Consider the following 21,494-nt stretch of genomic DNA (forward strand, 5'->3'; position numbering starts at 1 on the left):
GGGAATTGAACTCAGGGCTTCGTGCTTGCCAGGCAGGTGTTGTGCCACTGAGCTACATCCCTGGCCCTCAGGAAAGTATTATTCAATTACCATGTGTTTATGTGGTTTCTTTTGCCATTTATTTCCAACTTCGTTGCACTATGATCTGATAATATTCATGGGATAACTTCTATTCCATTTACTTGAGCAGGTTCTGTTATATGTGGTCTACTTTGGAGACAGTCCCATGTACAGTTGAGAAGAATGTGTATTTTGTTGTTGGACGCAACACTCTGTAGATATCTACTAAGTCCATGTGTTCAAAGGTATGGTTCAGCTGTGAAATTTGTTGAGTTCTGGTGTAGTTGATCCATTTGTGACAGTGGAGTATTGAAGTCCATTACAGTTGTATTAGTGCTTGTCTGATTTTTCCATATCCATTAGTTTTGTTGTTGTTAAGACAGGGTCTCACTATGTAGTTTAGTCCGGCCTTGAACTCACTATGTAGCCCAGGATGGCCTGGAACTCATGGCAATCCTACCTCATCCTCCTGAGTGCTGACAAGAAAGCACCACCATGCTTGTCTGGTTGGGTGGGCTGGTACCTGGCACATATATATTTATGGTTCTTCCTCTTGGATTGTTCCCATAACAAGTATGTGGTGACCTTGTCTCTTCTGATCAGTCTTGAGTTGAAATCCACTTTGTCTGTAAATAGAATAGCTACCCATTTTTTTTTCCAGGTTCCTGTTGCATGAAATATTGTTTTCCATCCTTTGACTTTGTGAGTTTCTTCTTGAGTTAAATGTGTTCCTTGTATGTAGCATATTGTTGATTCTCGTTTCTTGATCAATTCTGCCAATCTTTTTCTTTTGACTGGTGAATTGAAACCATTTACACTAATGGTTATAACTGATAGGTATTGACATGTCCTTGTCAACACATTATTTTCCTGTTGTTGATTCTCTTTCACTCACTTTTAATTTCTTGCCTTGCCTGGTGGATACTATCTATTGGGATTCTTGGAATTGTTTTTGTTGTCTTTTTCTAGAATATCCTTCCAAACTTTTTGTATGGCTCTTTGGTGGTCATGAATTCTTCAGATGTTATCGTGGAAGTATCTTATTTCTCCAAAAAATTTTTTTGTGTGTGCTGGTGATTGAATTCAGGATCTTGCATTTGCTAGGAAGGTGGCAGCACCACTGAGCTAAATCCCTGGCCCATCCAATTTTGAAAAATAATTTTGAGGGGTACATCAATCCGCACTCAAGGTTATTTTCTTTTAGGGCTTAAAATACTTCACTCTAAGCTCTCCTTGACCTAAGAGTTTGGGTTGAGAAGTCTGCTGTGATTCTCATGGGTTTTCCTTTATAGTTGATTTGTTTCTTTTTTGTAACAGCTTTTAATAATATGTTCTTGTTTGAATTTCTGGAATCTTGACTATTATATGCCTTGGCTAGTTGGAGTTCTATACCCTTATCTGTATGTGAAAATCTTTTTCCATGCTTGGGAAGTTTTCTGCCATCAGTTTTTAAAAATTATTTTCATATAATACAAGTAGACATTAATAAAGAAAATATAAAAGTCATTCTTTGAAAAAATAATTTTTTCATAAAAATGATTACAGAATAACAATGGTGCTGCCATTTTGTGAACAAGTTTTTTGGGCTATCTTCTGATTTTTCACTGATTCCAATTAATCTATTATTATTATTTGCATTCTCTAGCAGCTGTTGCATTGATTTTTTGTGGTCCTTTGCTATTTTTAAAACCTCTTGCATTTGATGGAACCATCTCTTCTACATCTGATACTCTATCGTCACATTGGTTGATTCTGGTGCGTATGCTTTCAATAGTTTTTAATCTGGACATCGGCTTGAATGTGTTTTATGGAATCCAGTTGTTTCCTATGTTGGACATTCATGGTTTCCACCACTTTCCTAAGTGCCTCTATTTTTTACAAATCTATTATATACTCTAGATTCACTAACCATTTCCTCCATTATGGCCATCATCTCTTTATCTGTGTAATCATTTGTTTTGTTGTTTTCTAGACACACATTAATCTCTGTTACTTTTTTTTTCGGTAATGGAGATCAAACTCAGGACCCTGGGCTTGTGAGGCTGGCATGGCACCATTGAGTTACATCCCCGGCCCACATCTCTGTTACTTCTGCTGTGTCTTGGTTACTTTTCTCATTGCTGAGACAAAATACCCAACACCTAAAGTTAAAGGAAGAAAGGTTTATTTTGGCTCACAGTTTGTAGAGGTTTCATTCCATAATGGTTCATTCTTGGCTGGTTCCAAGACAGGGTGGTATCACAGAGAAAAAACAGTTCACTGCGTGGAAGGCAGAAGGCAGGAGGCAGCAAAAGCAGAAAGCAGTAAGCAACAGTATAAGCCCTCTTTCTAGCAGCCCTTATATTCTATCTAAGCTACACACCCATAGGGCAGGTAGCACTCACACTCACACCCAAGGTGGAGCTTCCCATTATCCACACCCAGAACTATGCCAAACCAATCAGTTGACTAATTTAGTAATCACATACCTTTAATCCCAGAATCATAACACTCTAGATTCAGCCACCTCTGATAACGTTGACCCATGGCTGCTTTGAGTCACAGGCTCAGTTGGCCCCTCCCTAAAATGGTGTCTGACCAACATGCTTTACAGGGAACATGGCAGTCACTTGGACAGAAGTCACTCACCAAAAGTTGTAGCACACAATACTCAGTGCTCTGTTCCACTGGGACATTTCTCACTGGAGTCCTCTGGAGTTGGCCACTTTCACAGTCTCTTAGATTTTATCTTCCTTTCTTACACCGTGAGCCAGGAGGCAGGGAGAAAGTGCAGGTTCCTTCTTCCTTTTTCTGGATTATGGTCTGTCTCTTCAATTTTTCTGTAGTCTTCAATTTTACCTTCAGGTCTTTCTCTGCTCCCAGGGATCCACCTGTCTCCTTCTTTCTTTCTCCAAGTTGTTATTTTCCAGTGTCTGTATTTTGAATTTTGGGAGTGGCTGATTTGTTACTGTTTACTTCTCCATCATTTCCCCAAAAGTCCTTGAACATAATATATCTTCTTTCTACATCCTCTTTCCCTCTCCCAACCTCTTTCTCTTGTCCTCCTTCCCATTTGCAAAAGATTTCCCTATTTTATCTTTCATTTTGCTCTTTATTTATATTTTGGATTTTTCATATGAGAGAAACCATATAGTATTGAGGCTTTTATGTCTGATTTATTTCACTTAATATTTTCCAAGTTGCACCCATATTACTACAAATGACTCAAATTTATCCTTCTTTGTAGTCAAGGAGTATTCCATTATGTATCAAAAGCACACCACCAGGTCTTGTATTTGTAATCAAAGGTCTGACAAAGAAAGCACAGCCTACAATGTCAGGTGTGGTGCTGACTTAGCTGTTCTATCTGGAAGTATTCCCTTCCCTTCCCACCGTAGCCTATTTTTATTTATCCCTACAATTTAATACTAAGCATGACTGCATCAGAAAAGGTTTCTCTTGTCTAATTCCTCCATAATATACTGCCACAGATTTTTTTTTTCTCATTTGTTGCAAAGGTTTCACACTTTTGTGAAATTAACTGGATGTCTTACCCCACAATATAATTTCACTAAGGTATGGTCTTCTTTTTTATTTTTATTTTTTTGGTACCGGGGATTGAACTCAGGATCTTGCACTTGTGAGGCAGGTGGCAGAACCATTGAGCTAAATCCCTGGCCCCATCTTTTTTAATTTTTGGGTTTTTTTCTTGCCATACTGCAGATTGAACTCAGGACCTTGTGTTTGCGAGGCAGGCGCAGCGCCACTGAGCTAAATCCCCAGCCCTTCTTTTTTAATTTTTAAGACAGGGTCTTCGTTAAATTGCTGAGTTGCCAAGGCTGGGCTTGAACTTGTGACCCTACTGCCTCAGCCTCCCAGAATGCTAGAATTACAGTGTGACATCATGTCTGGCTTTTTGCATATCATTTTATCCCTACACCCAAAGTAATAGCCAGCACACAGTAAGGAATCAGTAAATACTTCACTACTGATTGTCCCTTCACATTCAGGGTACCAAATACAAATGCTGTATCTCCTCAATATTTAAACGTCCAGGTCCTCACTAGTTACCATCTCCTGAAAATAAATCTGTATTAGTTAAAGATTTAGCTAAGCCCAATGTGGCATGAAAGGTTGACTATGAGGGACTCGCCACCTGGGCTAATCACAAACAAGTGCTTTTACTGCTTTCCATGCAGACTATAATAATCAAAGCAGGCAATTCTGCATAAGGATAAAATATATGGATAATCTTATCAAATAATGCTATTTAAGAGGTACTTTGCATAGACAATGGGTTAATTCCATAAAAGCAAGTAGGATCATTATGAAATAGAAGAAAAATGTACAATTTCAATAATTTATCCTACAACAAATGCCTATTATGTAAAAAGTAGCAATCTACTTTTATGTTGTTTTTTTTTGAGACAGGGTCTCGCTATGTAGTTCAGGCTGACCTTGAACTCATGGTGAGTCTCTTGCCTCAGCTTCCCAAGTGCTAGGATTACAGGTATGCCTCACCATGCCTGGCTTTGTTACTGTTTCATTTTTTTACCAAATGACAATTTCTCCTCATAATCAGTCATTTTGTATTATACTTTCAGTTCACGTTGCACAAACACCTTGGTAAGCTTATTTTGTTATTACCGAAAATTGCTCAGTAGCAACTATTATAGAAAGACTAGTTTTTTTTCTTGATAAACCTAACATAATCTAGTATTAATTTAGCAAAATTATTACAGGTAGAAATGTTTAGTTTTCATTTTCCTAAGTATTCATAGCATATACTAATTAAACTTAAATTCAAAATATTTCATAAAATATTTTTTCATATGAATATGAGTAACAAAATAATATGAATATTTTGAATAACAAAATAATCTGAGGGCATTAGTATACCACTAAACTATTTGGAAGAATGTTTAGACATTTTTTTCAAACACGTATAAACAATAAAGTAAATATCTTTAAAGTAAAAACCTGTAATTACTGAACACAGAAATGTTAAAAACCGGGTAATCACCAATACAAAATATAAAAGAAGGGAATTATTTCACTACTACCATCTTAAAATCCTCCCTACATTTTTTCTCTAAGTTAATGTCCAAATCAATTGCAACCACAGCATAAAAAGAGAATTTCAAAAGAGAAATCTAACCCTAAGTTTCATGTTTAATAAAATATAACATGTACAGGGAATATTTTTATAACATGTACACCACAAAGAACAGTAGGGTCTAAAATTTATACCAATATGTTATAAAGAAAATGTATTTTATAACAATTATTCAGAAAATATTATAATTTGGTGTGAAAATATAAAAATTTACAACATTTTTATATGAAAAATCATATTTAGGAATATACTCAAGTGTCAACAGATCTTAAACACAGAAAATGCTGCTAGAAAATTATATAACTAAACTGTCTGTGCAGAGAATTGCTGAGGGTGATTTTTAGCTCTATTAAGATGTTTGATAGCCCTGCTATACAATCGTAAAGAACTGTATAGACATAAGATATGAAAAGCAAAAGTTGCACATTCCCTGAGGCCTAAAACTACTAAAATGTGCACCATCAAAAATATAACAAATACATAATGATCATTTAAAAATATTCAACTAGTTTTGTTGAATATGAAAAAATTATTAGGTTGTAGAAGCATTATTTTATTTCATGTTTTATTACATCAAAAAATTGAAAATAATTAAAAAGAAACAGTATTCAAACAAAAATATCTACTTTGCATTTTAAGTTGGTACAAATGTTCACTAATTTCAAGCTCTTAGATTAAGATATTAATTTGGAATAAGTCTTTGGAAATGGATACATTATATATAAAACTGTCTTATAGACCTTAGAAATAACCACGATTTATCATAGTTCATAAAACATTACAGATCTTCCTAAAGTACTTTTAACACGAAGTTTGATTATATATAGACTGATTTTTAACCAAAAGTTCACTTATTTTATAATAAATTTGAAACAAGTAAACATGTCTCATAATTCTTTTCTGAAGCATTCATCAAGCGCGTGCGCGCGCACACACACACACACACACACACATAAAAGAGACAAAGGATATACAGATATCTGGCTAATTCTGTCTAGAAAATACTATTAGGTCAGAAGTCATGATTTAAAATCAATAGGACTTAGAAAATATTATTACCCCAAAATTCAAAGATAGTACAATTTTTGTGGTCCATTTACTATTACTGGAATACATGACAAATTGCATTATCAACTTGATTGGCTTGGGAACTGCCCAGGGAATAAAGCACCCTTTTGGGTATGTCTTGTGGGTTATGGAGGTGTGACTTTGGGTACTCAATCTGGTCTCTACTCCTTTATTTTTTGGTGTTTTTCCCCTGGTCTGCTTCTCTGACACCATGAAGTGAGCAGCAAAACCTTTTGCCATGATGTTGCTGTCTTGAAGCCAGTCAACCATGGACTGAAACCTCTGAAACCCTGAGCCAAATTAAACCTCCCCTAAGTTGTGTTAGGTATTTTGGACCCAGTAATGGGAAGCCTTACAAATACAGTACAGCAGCACTGAATCTTGTACATATCTACAATCACGTTTTTAAAGTGACAACTACTTTTCAGTTTAGCACATGAAGATGACACTCACTGACCTGAAAACATTATAAATTATATTTATATATATATTAAAAATAGTTCTCAGAATTAAATGCTATTATTTAAAAATATCCCCTTTAGAACAAATATTTCATTTTATCCTGTATCAGTGATGGCAAACCTACAGCATATGTGCTGCAGCAGGCTGTTTGTATCATTGAAAGCTCTAAAAGTTTCACCATCACTGTCCTATAACATTAGGAATAAATGCGAACCACATAAGTGAACATTTTATGCACATTTAAAAGCAATGATAGTTAAAAAAAATTAAACCATTTTTGATAGATGTAGTAGGAAAATGCCTGGATTCGTCATTTAGTAAAATTCGATGACCTGGTACTGACCCCTAAGCTTTGTGAGGAACATTCCAGTTAATACTATGAACACCAAATAATCCACTGTAACAAAGGATTGAAATGAGGAATTTTTAAGTGTGACAAATGTTTATCTTTTTTTTTTGGTATCAGGGATCGAACTCAGGTCCTTGCACTTGCGCAGCAGGCGGCGAAACCACTGAGCTACATCCCCGGCCCATATCTTATAGCTGCTACTTCTGTAGTCATAGATTCTTCCCTATTATATCATATTAAGTTCCAGAAGTTTTTATATCACTGGTGCTGTTTACTGGAGCCTGTTTTTAAAAGTTAGCATATGTAATTTTCTGTATTCTAGCACAAAAGTGCTGGAATTTTTCCTGTAGTTTAAAATAAGCATTTGGGGGGATAGGGGCATAGCTCAGTGGAATGATTGCCTAGCCAGCGTAAGCCCCTGGTTTCAATCTGCATGAGAAAAACATAAATACAGTAAACTTTTCTTACTATATTTGGGATGCATAGGAAAAGAAAAAATCTGGACTTGTTATCTTGCTAATTTGCCATCTTGGTTCAAAGGTGCTGAATATATTCCTGATGGGTAAGTTTGATAAAGGAACACATACCAAGAGATGACCAAGTTATCATATTGACAACAGCAAGCAGTTAACCCTCCCAGGTAAGATGAGAAAGGATAACCTTTTTTTTTTGTTCCCCAGTGAAGGGGACTGAACCCAGGGTCTTGAGCATGCTAGGCAAATGCTCTACCACCGAGCTACACTCCAGCACAAAATATTTTTTATCTGCTTTACCAAGTAATATTAATTAAAAGTATATGCAGAATCTATGACTCATTTACAAAAAATTTCACCAATAAAAATTTCTTAATATTTTCCTTAGCAAAAATTATACATTTGTTAGTAAGTGCCTGATACTTGTTAAAATGTCAAGTAATACAGGACAAGGTGTTATAAAACAAAACACACAGGTGGAAAACATTTTATTGTTTTCTACTTTGTATAACATTGCTTAGGACTACAAGGTTTTATCTTTTTTCCATAACTTCTAATTTGGAAGTACCACTTGAAAAATATTTACTAATGCTATAAATATTATTGTTTTTCTCCATATTAATGATTTAAATGAATGCCATATCCTTTATATCACTTGGTCCTTTGGTCACAAAGATAAACTGAAAGTTTAAATCAGACATATAGACATTCAAAACTGGTTTTCAAAACCACACCCACACCATCCAAATCTATATCAGCAACTCTAATTTTAAAAATACAACTTAAAACAAATTTAATTTTTAAATAAAAAAGATTAGTGGCCAAATTAAAGGAAGTTTAAGCATCAGGTTTAATATCTTAATTTCTAGGTTATTCAGAAATATATATTGTGAATAGTAAGAATTATTTCATAAATATATATGTATAAATATAAATATTTATCTACAGGATCTGCAATGCAGGAGTAAGTTCTTTAAAGAAAAAAATTGCACTTTTAGATTAACAGGATGTTGTCAAATTTACCCTTCAAGTGAAATATAATTACCGATCCAGGTGCTTTTGGCACTAGTTTTTAGGTGAACACTGACACAATCTTAAAAACACAATGCTTTTATATTTTATTCACTGGAATATGAAGAATTAAACAGAATTTAGAATTCTGACTAAAAAATCCCAGATAACTGCAATTGCTTAATTAAATACAAAAAATATTGTTTAAAAAAGACTTCAACCTGCCCTTACATCTGAAATATGTAAAATTTTACCAACAATGTTTTCTCCAATCACTTCAGCAAGAATCCCCAACCCACATCAAAGATAACATTGTCTTTTTCTACTCATGTATGACTTGGATCACACCCCAGTATATAAGGACAAAAAATAGATGTATAATAAAAAGATTGGATAAATCAGGAGAGGCTTTTTGGTCTTGAATTCTTCACCCACTAACAATGAAGCAGCACTGTAGGCAGCCCAAAACACACCAAACAGCTTAAGGAAGGAAAAAAAAGACAAAAGGCAGCATATTAGCAAATCAACTTTTGGACATCATAGAGTAAAAATCATGTTTACAATATTTAAAAAAATCAACCACCAAGTGTGGTAAATAGTAAATAAGTAAAACTTATTAAGAACGTTAAAAGTGTGTTCATCCTTACTGTTCCTTAACTTCTGTGAATGTGTCCTTTATAAACCAAACCTGCCAGGTGTGGTGGTGCACCCCTGTAATTCCAGCACTCGGGAGGCTGAGAAAGGATCACCACAGTTATAGGCCAGTCTGAACTACACAGTGAAACCCTCTCTCAAAAAAACGAAGACAAAAACAAAAATAAACAAAAAAATCAAACCCATTTAATCATAAAAATCACTTGGGATTCCTATTAAAAGAAACTTGGGGTACTTGCTTTAGTTCTGCTGAATTTGAATTCCTAAGAGAAGGATCTAGTTATCAGCCTTTTCAATAAGTGTCCCCAGTGAGTATGTGAAACAAACCCCTACCTCCCATATGGGGTTTGAGGCAAGGGAATGCTAAGCTGCATCTCTATCCCTTTTTATAATTAAAACCTTTTTTCTGGGCATGGTGGTGCATACCTGTAATCCCAGCACTTGAGAGGCTGAAGCCAGAGGATTGCTGTGAGTTCGAGGCCAGCCTGGACTATACACTAGTGAGTTCGTGACCAGCCTGAACTACATAGCGAGACCCTGTCTCAAAAAACAAAACAAAAATTCTGAGACAGGGTCTTGCTAACTTGCCAATTTTATTTTTATTTTTATTTATTTTTCTTTTTTTTTTGTACCAGGGATTGAACTCGGGACCTTGTGCTTGTGAGGCAGGTGCCGAAACCACTGAACTAAATCCCCAGCCCGTTTGCTAATTTTAGACTTAAACTTGATGGTCCTCTGCCTCAGCATCCTAAGGACCTGGGATTACAGGCATGTGCCATCACACCTTACTCTATGACCAGGAAAGTTTTTTGAAAGAAAATGACTATTACTAGACCAATTATTGAAACAAAATATATCCCTGAAAAGTAAAAAAAAAAAAAAAAAATCCCATGTAAGAAGCAGAGAAACAGATTAAGTGAAATTTTATACAATATTTAAAAAAATATCACAATGTTTCCCCAGGCATAGGTAAAAGCACAGAGTTAAATAGGAGAAAAAAGGGTCACATTTTGGTCAAGAGTCTAATTAAGTGGTTTTCTGATTTTACATTACCCTAATTATTTCTACTGGACTACTTATTAGTCATCAAAGACATTTTACAGCATAAAATAAAAGAATACTTTCAAGGGAAAAAAATTACAGAAACAGTTACACAAGCTTGACAAAGCAGACCTTCTTAAACTTCATTACTGACATTTTAGAGAGAATAATTCTTTATTGTGGGGGTTCACAGCACACCTGACCTCTACCTACCATGCACTAGAAACACCCTCCTCCTCATCAGTGACACTCAAAGATGCCTCAGACTTTGTGAAGTGTCACCTGGGGAGGAAACTGACTGCAGCTGAGAACCGCTAGTACAGAGAGAAGTTTTAAAAAAAAAGGCGATGATACTGCAGACCGGTTGAAAATATATTTGGGATAGTCCAACTTTCTACCATGCTTTTTAAACTTAAAAAAAAAAAAAAAAAGAAGAAGCTGGGTGGGGCAGTATGCATCTGTGTCCCAGTATTCTGAGAGGCTGAGGCTTCGGAAGACTGCAAGTTCACACCCTGCCAGGGGAACTTACTGACTTAGTGAAACTCTATCGTAAAATAAAAAGCAAAAAAAGGGTTGGGGATACAGTTTAGTAAGAAGTCCCTGCGTTCAAACCCCAATAGTGCCAAGAGGAGAAAAGAAGAAAAGAAGGAAGATGAGGAGGAAGAAGAGGAGGCAGAGGAAGGAAAAGAAGAGGAGAAAGGACAGGAGGAGGAGGAGGAGAGGTGGAAGAGGAAGAGGCGGCAGCAGCAGACAGGCCTAGTGGCACACATTTGTAATCCCAAGTACTGGCAAGACTGAGGTAAGACCTCAATTTAGAGGACAGCCTGGACAAGTTAAGTGAGAGCTTGTCACAAACTAAAATAAAAGGCTGGGATGTACCTCAACGGCACAGTGTTTGCCTAGCATGTATGAGGCTTTGGGTTTAATCTCCATTATGGTATTAAAACAAAAAACAAAAACAGAACTCTAACGAAAAATAAAATAGTAAATAAAAAAGGGCTAGGGATATAGATCAGTGCTCCCTGAGTTCAATTCCCAGTATGCTAAAAAAAGAAAAGAATAAAAAAATTGAGGCATGCAGCAAAGTATAAGGAAATATACAAAATAAAATTATGACCAAATTTGTATGTCCTGATTAGTTGTTGTTGTTGTTATAAATGGTTGTAACTTGGGCCGGGGATTTAGCTCAGTGGTTCTGGTGCCTGCCTTGCAAGCGCAAGGTCCTGAGTTTGATTCCCGGTACCAAAAAACAAAACAAAACAAAACAAATAAATGGTTGTAACTCTGTAATGCCAGAGTTAACTGATGAGCATTTTGGCACATACTTCTCAACAAATCTTGGACAAAAATCAGAAGCATATATAATAACTTATTATCCAATGAAGATTAAATGATCATTTTTGGTTTTGTCTTTTTTTTCCCCCAGTACCAGGGATTGAACTCAGGCGCAGTGCCACTGAACTAAATACCTGGCCCTGGTTTTGTCTTTTTGAGACAGAGTCTTGCTAAGTAATTCAGGCTGGCCTCGAACTCCCTTCACTATGTAACACAGGCTGGCCTCAAACTCACTGTGATCCTCCTGACTCAGCCTCCCAAGTGCTGGGGTTATAGGTATGTGCCACCATGCCTGGCTCTAAAAGTAATTTTTAAAAACCCAATTTTATCCTAATTTTTTTGGATAGAAAAATATTTTCTATTTTATAATAATATTCATATGTAAAGATTAAGAATTGACTTTCATCTGAGCTCTGTGACTAAACATGACTAGAAGACAACAGTTTTAGCAATTTTAGTAGTTTCAGAAATATTCAAGCAAGTTTAACACAGGTAAAACAACACAGCAGAGAATAATTCTAAATGATTCAGTAAAGTGGCACATGCACTAAGGCTAGAATAATCAAACAGCAGCATGAGGCTAGCTGGTGCTCTGTAAGACTTTAAAAAAAGTTTTTCTTTTTTTTGGTACTGGGGATCAAACTCGGGTCCTTGTGCTTGCAAGGCAGGCGGCGGAACCACTGAGCTAAATCCCCAGCCCTAAAAGAAGTTTTAAAAATGCTAATTAAAAAGAAAAGGTTTGGGGGGCCGAAGATTTAGCTCAGTGGTTTTGGCGCCTGCTTCACAAGAGCAAGGTTCTGTGTTCAATCCCCAGTACCCCCCACCAAAAAAAAGTTTGGGCTGGAGATACAGATCAGTGGTAAAGCACTTGCCTACCATGTGCTAGGTGCTAGGTTCAATCCGCAGGACCACAAAAACAATTATTTTTAGGATAAAAGGCAAGATTTTCTTGGCCTCTCAACTGTTCAAACATACAAAGATGGCCTCAAAATAACCCTTTATATTTGTAATAACAGCAGCTATCACCTGAGTGTCTACTGTCAACACTTCAAATCTTTGTAACAAACCCTTAAAAAACAAGTTGTTGAGCCGAGGATTTAGCTCAGTGGTTCTGCTACCTGCCCCACAAGTGCAAGGTCCTAAGTTCGATCCCCAGTAACAAAAAACAAAAAACAAAAAACAAAACAAACTTGTTAAGATTGCTATTGTTAAGAATAAATTCAGGATAAGAAAAGTTAAGATACCTCTAAAAGGCTAGATGAAAAAAAGGGGCAGAACCAGGATTTTAATTCAGAATGGAACAGTTCCAAAATTCACACTTTTTAAATATCCAATGGTTATATAACAGTATTAGTCTACAGTTACCAAAGTATAAAAGGAATCATTATTTCTTTCATACCGGAATTTGCTAATGAACCTTAAATAAAATCAAATCTCATCAATATTAGGTGGCTTTGATTATTTAAAAACACTTTAGTGTGGACACTACATAGTAATAGTTCTAAGCTGGGTATGGTGGTGCATCCCATGCCTATAGGCCCAGAGCTTGGGAGGCTGAGGCAGGAGGATTGCCTTGAGTTCGAGGCCAACTTGAAGTAACAAGACCCTGTCTCAAACAACAACAATACCCTCCAAAAATAGTAGTTTTAAAAGTGGTAGTCTTAAAAAGTTCTATTCTCAAAAGAAAAAACATTTGCTGTGATACATACATATATATATATACACACACATAAAATGCCAGAGCAATTATTTATTTTTAATACTAATAAACATAAAAATTTAAGTTGTTACTATTCACTAATATTTAATATTATCAGTAAATGTTTAAAACATACATGTTCATTTAACTTATTTAGCATCTGCATTACAGAAAATCAAATTTATTAGAATCATGTCTACCATATTTGATGAAGCTAATATTCAAATAAAACTAAGTTATTAAAAAATTACAGTGAAATTTTAAATATTCCCTTTAAAATCTAAGTCAGATGAACTCATATTACAAATACAAAGAAGAAAAATTCAATATTAAAAAATTCTGACTGTAATATCCTGAAATTCAATTTGCTTTTGTTTTTCCTTGCAGACATATTTCATAATTTCTGGTGATTAAAGGAAAAAAATATAATGAGTTCGTAAACTCAGTAAGGAAGGTCTCTGCTCCAAAATACTAGTGACTGCCTGATAAAGTTTTAAATTACAACATTCTTAGCTAGAAGCCTAGTATACTTTTTGCTATTGGAAAATAGTAAACTACTTTAAATAATTCCTATCACATAACTTACTTTTATAAGTGTAGACACCACTTCAAATGATCCAACCACCAGAAGTATAGGGGCTATTACAATGAGAGGAAGTAATGAATATCCTATAACTCCAAGAACTTGGCCATATGCAACCTGTGAATTTTCAAAATTTTAAATAAATATCATAGAAATCAAGAAACTCATTTTATTCATCATTAAACATCACATATTCTTTGTTGTACTTACATGAGTGTGAGAATTAAGAAGGAAGCATAAAATATCAATTTCCGCTGTACTACAAATTATCATATACAGCAGTCTGCAATGTCCCCAGGCCCTCTCACTAACCATCATGGTTGCAATTAGGGTCAGTTTCCTAATGACACCCAAGTTGAAGTTTCTAGCCCTCTCTCTCTTGAACTTCAGGATTGAATGTCTAATCACCATTAGTATGCCTCTATATTATACTTTTTCACTACTTTCTCTAAATTGTAGAAGAATTATTTAAAGGGACCACAATCATCCCATTCAAACAAAAAATACACATACACACACAGACACACACACACACACACACACACACACACACACACACACAAACATATATTCCAAAGAAGCTAAATGTAACAAATGCAGTCCAGAGGGAAGGGAGGAGTGCTCGCTTTGGCAGCACATATACAGAGGGAAGGGAGGGTATCCAGGAGAGACTGAGGAGAAAAATATTTTTTAGTGACTCTCTGCTCCAAGTTCTGAGACAGGGTTTCAATGCTGTGAAGATCAACTGAAGTAACAACCCTATGAAGTAGGCATTACTGTGCTCATTATAACTGATTCTTAGTGAGACAAAGTGCTCTGCTCAAGAAAGTTCAAATAAACTTTCACTCCTATATTGAAGTTCTAAATTACAAAAATTAATGTAGTGAAATCTATTTTCATATAAATATACTAGGTTTGTCTAGGATATAAAAACAATATATAAACAAATATAATTTTAAGTGTTTTTAATGCAGAATGAAAAAGTTTCACAGATACTACTTTAAGTTTATCTTAGTCTTAGGTTCAGATGTTAGACTGAGCATATACATACACACACACACACACACACACACACACAGACATATATATATATATATAAAATTCCCTTCTGAAACTCCAATAAAAGGAAGGGAAAAAGACTCCTTTTCATAAAAGGCATAAATAAGAGAAGAATAGGAGATAAGACAACAGTAACATTATTTTGGAAGCTAAGAAGATGAACTAGAGGTAAGTAATAAACTTGGAAGAATATGAACTAGAGGCAGATCTCTCCACCAAGCATAAGAAGGCTCAACGTTTCTTCTGGAGCATTTGATATTCACAGAATCAGTCTGATATGAACCAGGATACATATCATAACTCTCTCCTGGCAACTTCTGTTTTACTCTCTACTCTACAAAATAAACTGCTAGAATTCCTAGGTTATATTCATTCATAAAATCACATATTTAATATAGCAGTGGTTTTCAATGTGGCCTGTGGACCCCTGGGACTCCTAGAGACTTTTTCAAAAGGCTGTAAAGTCAAAATTATTTTCTTAGTAATACTAACAAAACATTATTTGCCTTTTTCATTGAGTTGATACAAGGACACAAGTAATGATAAATAAATTTGCTGTTGCCTTAGCACAAATCAAGGTGCTACAAATTTTATTAATAGTTACCATGTTCTTTACTACCATATTCTTTTTTTTTTGGTACCGGGGATCGAACTCGGGTCCTTGTGCTTGCACAGCAGGCGGCAAAACCACTGAGCTAAAACCCTGGCCCCTTTACTACCATATTCTTACAGAAAGAGAAAAACAGCCAGTTTTTATGTATGAATGTAGTAAAAATGGTGGTGGGCATGTTGTTGCATGCCTGTAATCCCAGCTAGTTACGAGGCTGAGATAGGAGGATTGCAAGTTTGAGGATAGACTGGGGAACTAGGCAAGACACTGTCTAAAAATAAAACAATAAAATACAAAGGGAGGAGCTGGGCATGGAAATGCACACCTATGATCCTAGCGCTCTGGGAAGGTGAAGCAAGAGGATCAAAAGTTCAAGCCCAGACTGGACAACTTGCTGAGACTCTGTCTCATCCACAAAAAACTGTGTGTGGGGGGCCAGGGATTTAGCTCAGTGGTTCCACCACCTGCCTCGAAAGTGCAAGGACCTGAGTTCGATCCCCAGTACCAAAAACAACAACAACAACAACAACAAAAACTGTGTGTTGGGTATAGCTTAGTGGTACAGTGCTTGCTCAGCATGTGTGAGCCCCTGAGTTCAATTCTCAGTACAAGGGTGTTGGTGGTGATTGTGTACTAAAAATGATTAATTTTATTAAATATCAACCTTCTCAGAATGTTTTTAAATATTCTGCTGTATGGTGATACAGTAATTATCCCAAGGAATAAAACGTGTGACTGAGTGAAGAGTTGAGTTAGATGCATTTTCTATGGAACATCAATTTTACTTGTAAACTGATAAATTAGTTATTCAAACTTGGGTATGGTAAGCATGTTCTTGAAAATGAATAAGGTGAGTCTGTTGCTTCAATAAAAATAACTCATAGAATTTGTTGCAAATGATAAAATGTTAGATTTAGTTCAAAAATCTGAACTAAAAAACTTGTATCCACTTATATAACTTTTCTAGTATAGTCTTTTCTGATGAGATAGGTGATGATATTAATAAATGTGATCTTTTGATGTTATATAATAAAATATCAATATTTATCTGGGTGTGGTGGCACATGCTTGTAATCCCAGCACTGAGGAGGCTGAGGCAGGAGGATCACAGTAGGTTTGAGGTCAGCTTGGGCTACACAGTGAGTTCAAGGTTAGCCTGAACTACAGAGCAGTAGCAAGGCACCGTCATAAAAAAAAGTCAACATTTAAAACAGCTGCAAAACTCAGTGAACTAATAATATTTTTCAGAACACCTATGCATGATGTTCCAAAATCATGCTTGGGTAAAAAAGAGCCATTGAAAGTAAATTTAATTAAAAAAAAAAAAGATAAAAGAAAGTAAATTTAATGAAACAGTGTCAAAAATTCATTGACATGCTTTGAGATTCCTCACTTCAACAAATCTTTAAGAAACTATCTGAAGCAGCCCATATGTCTATCAACAAAGGAATGGGTAAAGAAAATGTGATTATTTATACACAATGGAAGGGCTGGGGATTTAGCTCAGCAATGCCGGCGCCTGCCTCGCAAGCGCAAGATCCCCGGTACCACCCCCACCCCCCAAAAAAGGGAGCCACAATGGAGTACTAATCTGTTATAAATAATTAATTTGAGTCATTTGTAGAAAAATTGATGCACCTTGAATCCATAATGTTAAGTGAAATAAATCAGACACATAAGCTTAAAATTATATTTCTCTTATATGAAAAACCCAAAGTATAAATAAAGAACAAAATAAAAGAGAAAACAGGAAATAGGGAGATAGATCTTTCACAAATGGGAAGTAGACTAAGAGATGTTGGGATGAGGGAGATAAAGGGCATGTAAAAAAAATTTATATGTGTCATGTACATATATACCAACTACCTACAACAAATATATGTATCTTAAACGTGTACTAATAATTAAAAAAAAAGAAACAAAACCACTAGTTGTTGAATTTTGATACAGCATCAGAGAAGACTATCCACATCTGAAAAGCTATTAAAATACTCTCTTTTCCAGCTGGGTATGATGGCACATCCCTGCATTCCTGGAGGCCTGTCTGGGTCAACTGAGACCCTGTCTCAAAATAAAAAAATAAAAAGGGATGGAGATATAGCTCAGTGCTTCCTGGATTCAATCCTCAGTACTAGGGGCAAAAACAACAACAACAACAACAACAACAAAACAAAGTCACTTTTCCAATTATTTACCTACAGGAGGCTTTGTTTTCTTAATATACTTAAACCTAAACAATATATTATAACAAACTGAATGAAGAAACTAGATCTAGTGTTTAGTTTCCATTAAACCAGACATTAAAGCTACTTGCAAAAATCTAAAGCAATGTTATTCTTCTCGCTAACTTTTTTGTTTTGGAAAAGCATAGCTGTTTTTTTTAAAATGTATTGTTTATGTTAAAATGTAGATAGCCTTAGATGAATATATATTTTAAATTATTTTAAAATCTAACACAGTAAATATGGACAGATACAACCCACATGAAGAAATGCTTATGGGGACCTGAGAAGTGACTTGAGAACTGCTACAAAAAATAAACTGTATGCTTCCTTGATCTGATATTTGATAAGTAGAATGGGATATTTCCCTTTTGAACTTTGTAATATTGGGGCCGGGGATTTAGCTCAGTGGTTCCACTGCCTGATTTACAAGTGGAAAGTCCCAAGTTTGATCCCTGGTACCCTCCAAAAAAACAAAACAAAAAAAACTTTGTAATATTTACTGAGTAAACATAATACTAATATGTTGATCATCCTGAAGGAACTAATCTAAGTTAAAAAGCAAATCGAGGACAAAAAACCATTATAATAAGTATACCTAATGATGGTATCTACTATCAAAAGTTAAAACTATCATTAAAAAAAAAAAGAGTACTTTCAAAATTTACTACTTACTTCTCCTCCAAGAACTCTGGCCAGTAAAAAAATTGTCAGTGAGCCAAATATCCAAATGGTTATGATCCATGAGACAACCTTAAAGAAAAAAAAAAATTGATGTGGTTAATTTTTTTTTGGGGGGGGTACCGGAGATCAAACTCAGGACCTTGAGCTTGTGAGGCAGGTGGCAGCACCACTGAGTTAAATCCCCAGCCCTGCAGTTAATATTTTTGCACAAACCAAGCCGATAATTTTTTGGAAATTCAATTCTCTGCCACCTAAAATAGTTTGGTATGCCTGAGATGCCTGAGTCCACATCATAGAGACATTATATGAGTTCTCAGGTATCTTTCCAAAACTTAGAATATGATACATAATACAATTTTGCAATCATATTAAATATTTAGCAAGTATTATTTGTCTTAAGGAAAGCTCAGAATTTCAAGGCATATAATTGTTTTTAAAAAAGTGTTTACTAATAACCCCTTGGTTTACAGCAGTGGTGGCAAGCTTAGGACACATGTGCTGCAGTGGGCTGTTTGTATTATTAAAAGCCCTACAACAGTGATGGTGAACTTTTTAGAGCTTTCAGTGACAACAAACAACCCACTGTGGTACACATGCAATAGGTTCACCACTACTGCTCTAAAACGTTCACCATCCTAAAAGGGAAATTCACATCCAAAACAACTTGCCAGTCTTCTCTAGCAGTCTTTAAAATTTACATTACGCGTTTATCCAAGTAATAGAATATGGAAGACATTTCAATAATTTTAACTCTTCAGACTTAGTTTAATGATACATGCATAGATTTAAACCATCTTTTGGGACGGTCTAGAAGTAACACCTCACTAGCAATAAAAACAAACTGCTCAGATCTTGGTTTCTTTTTTTTTTTTTCCTTTTTTTTTTGGTACCGGGGATCGAACTCAAGTCCTTGCGCTTGCACAGCAGGCGGCAAAACCACTGAGCTAAATCCCCGGCCTCTCTTGGTTTCTGAATACTCCCCAATTAAAGGAACTAAGATTTCTTGCCAAAATGGTCCCTTCAAGAGCTAGGATAGAGGTGGAATAAAAAAGAGGGTGGGGAAAATATAAGATTAGCCTAGAATACTTTGTGGGGCCAGAGGACAGGGAAGTGCTTAAAAAAAAAAAAAAAAGATGATAGGATATGCTGAAAGAACACAAGTATGCAATGGCTTGAGATGGAACAATATGAGCAATAAAATAAATGATGATAATTCTGGAGAATAAAATATTCATGAGCCCATACTGATATAAATACAGTAGCTGAACAGATAATGGGGAAAAAAGGATAGCTGTTCCCTAGAGAACACCAATTAATAAATGTGGAATGAATGAAAGAAACAGGAAAATCACCATTCAATAAACACCATAGTTAAAATTGCTGCATGTGAGATCCATGAATGGATGCTAAAGTCAGTAGGCAAAAGAATAAAAAACAGGACATTCTGTATAATTGCCTAATTGTATAATTTTTTATAATTGCAAAATATCTCCAAACGGTTTTTTGAGACAAGGTAGTTCGGCTGGCCTTGAACTCGTGACCCTCCTGCCTCAGTCTCCCAAGTGCTGGGATTGCAGGTATGCATCACCATGCCCAGCAGAAGGTATATAAAGAGAAATACAGCAACTTCACAGTGGAGGAAATGGACAGACATATCCCATTACTTAACCAGGTGGTCAAGGTTATTATCACCAGTACTATGATAAGATAACAGTATCACAAGCTCTGTTAGTATAGAGAAGGGCACAATGGCCTTTCTGTGGTAATCTTATCAAAAATGCATAGCCCCAATCCAATCATGAGAAAACATTAAATCAACCCAAACTGAGTGACATTCTATGAAGATACAGTAACCTTTGGGTTTCAGCTTTAGATGCCTTTGTTCACATAATGATTACGCAAAACCGACAAAACCAGAGATGCTCTCGATGAAGGTCAAGAGATAGATAGGAGACCTGAGTCCCCATTCGATTTCTTCAGTGGTCCTTATAATACTTCAATAGAATACATGATATAAGTTACTGATTTGGGTAAATATTAATAGCATGAGTGTAATAATACATTAAAGACTTTGCTTCTGCTGCCTGCCTCCCAAGCTCAACGTCCTGAGTTCGATCCCCGGTACCAAAAAACCCCCAAAGAAACAAAAAAAACGAACAAACTTTGCAATGTGGAGATTACTGTGGATTATCCAGATGCACCCTAAATGTAGTAACAACTATCCTTAGCAAATGGTTTGTTTCTTTTTTTTGGTACCAGGGATTGAACTTGGGACCTTGTGCTTGCAAGGCAGGCAGCAGAACCACTGAGCCAAATCCCCAGGCCCATTAACAACTGTCCTTAAAAGAAGTCAGAAGATTTGAGTACAGTAGAGGAAAAGGCAATGCAACCATGGAAATGGACTGTAGTGATACATCCAGGAGTCAAAAATGCTGGCAGCTTCTGGCAGTGAAAGAGTCAAGCAACAGATTCTTCCTCGGAACTGCCATAGGAACCCTTACTGACATTTTGATCCCAGCCCTTTAGGACACATTGTGAACTTCTGACCTTGAGAACTGTAAAAGAATACACCAGTGCTGTGTAAAGCAAATAAGCTGTGGCAACTTGCTACAATAGCAACAAGAAAGTCACTTCTAATACAAAAAAGAAAAAGTAATTAAAAAAAAAAAGAAATTAATTCACTTCCAAGTCACTAAAGTGTTATGTTTCCCTGAAGACTTTAAGTGGGGAATGAGTGATGCGTCTATGTGTTGTGTTTGGATGGTAAAGACCTTGAGAGTAGGACAAAGTGATTAAAATAACAGTAATAATATAAAAAACATTGGAGCTGGGTACAGTGGCACATGCCTGTAATCCAGCACTCTTAAGAGGCTGAGACAGGAAGATCAGACATTCAAGCCCAGCCTGAGCAACTTAGCAATCCTAGTGGGATCCTGTCTCAAAACAAAAAATGAAAAATGCCTGGGGATGTAGCTCAGTGTGAAGGCTCTGGGTTGGATGAGCCAGTACACAACAACAAAACAAACAAAACCAAAAAAACTTACTGAATTTATGTCATGCATGATTTATTAAAAATCATGTTCATTTAG

At 35.7% G+C, this 21,494-nt stretch overlaps 1 protein-coding gene across 3 annotated transcripts in view; it reads right to left on the reverse strand.

Annotated features, from left to right (window-relative positions):
* Positions 1–2,207: 2,207 nt before the first annotated feature.
* Positions 2,208–21,494, reverse strand: part of Yipf4 (Yip1 domain family member 4) — a 36,211-nt gene continuing 16,924 nt past the window's right edge. For 2 of the 3 annotated variants that reach the window (XM_004839271.3, XM_004839272.3), the window contains exons 4-6: positions 18,397–18,474; positions 13,834–13,947; positions 7,964–8,998 (exon numbers count right to left, since the gene is read on the reverse strand). In XM_004839271.3, coding sequence (XP_004839328.1) covers positions 8,861–8,998; positions 13,834–13,947; positions 18,397–18,474 — 330 coding nt within the window. In that variant the 3' untranslated portion in view covers positions 7,964–8,860. Of the gene's footprint in view, positions 2,973–7,963; positions 8,999–13,833; positions 13,948–18,396; positions 18,475–21,494 lie in introns of those variants that run through there. The other variant, XM_087216488.1, reaches the window with a different exon arrangement.

The sequence above is a fragment of the Heterocephalus glaber genome, unplaced genomic scaffold (assembly GCF_053883595.1).
Source record: "Heterocephalus glaber isolate CG9 unplaced genomic scaffold, H.glaber_assembly_v1.0 deba00001457, whole genome shotgun sequence".
Classification (NCBI taxonomy): Eukaryota; Metazoa; Chordata; class Mammalia; order Rodentia; family Bathyergidae; genus Heterocephalus; species Heterocephalus glaber.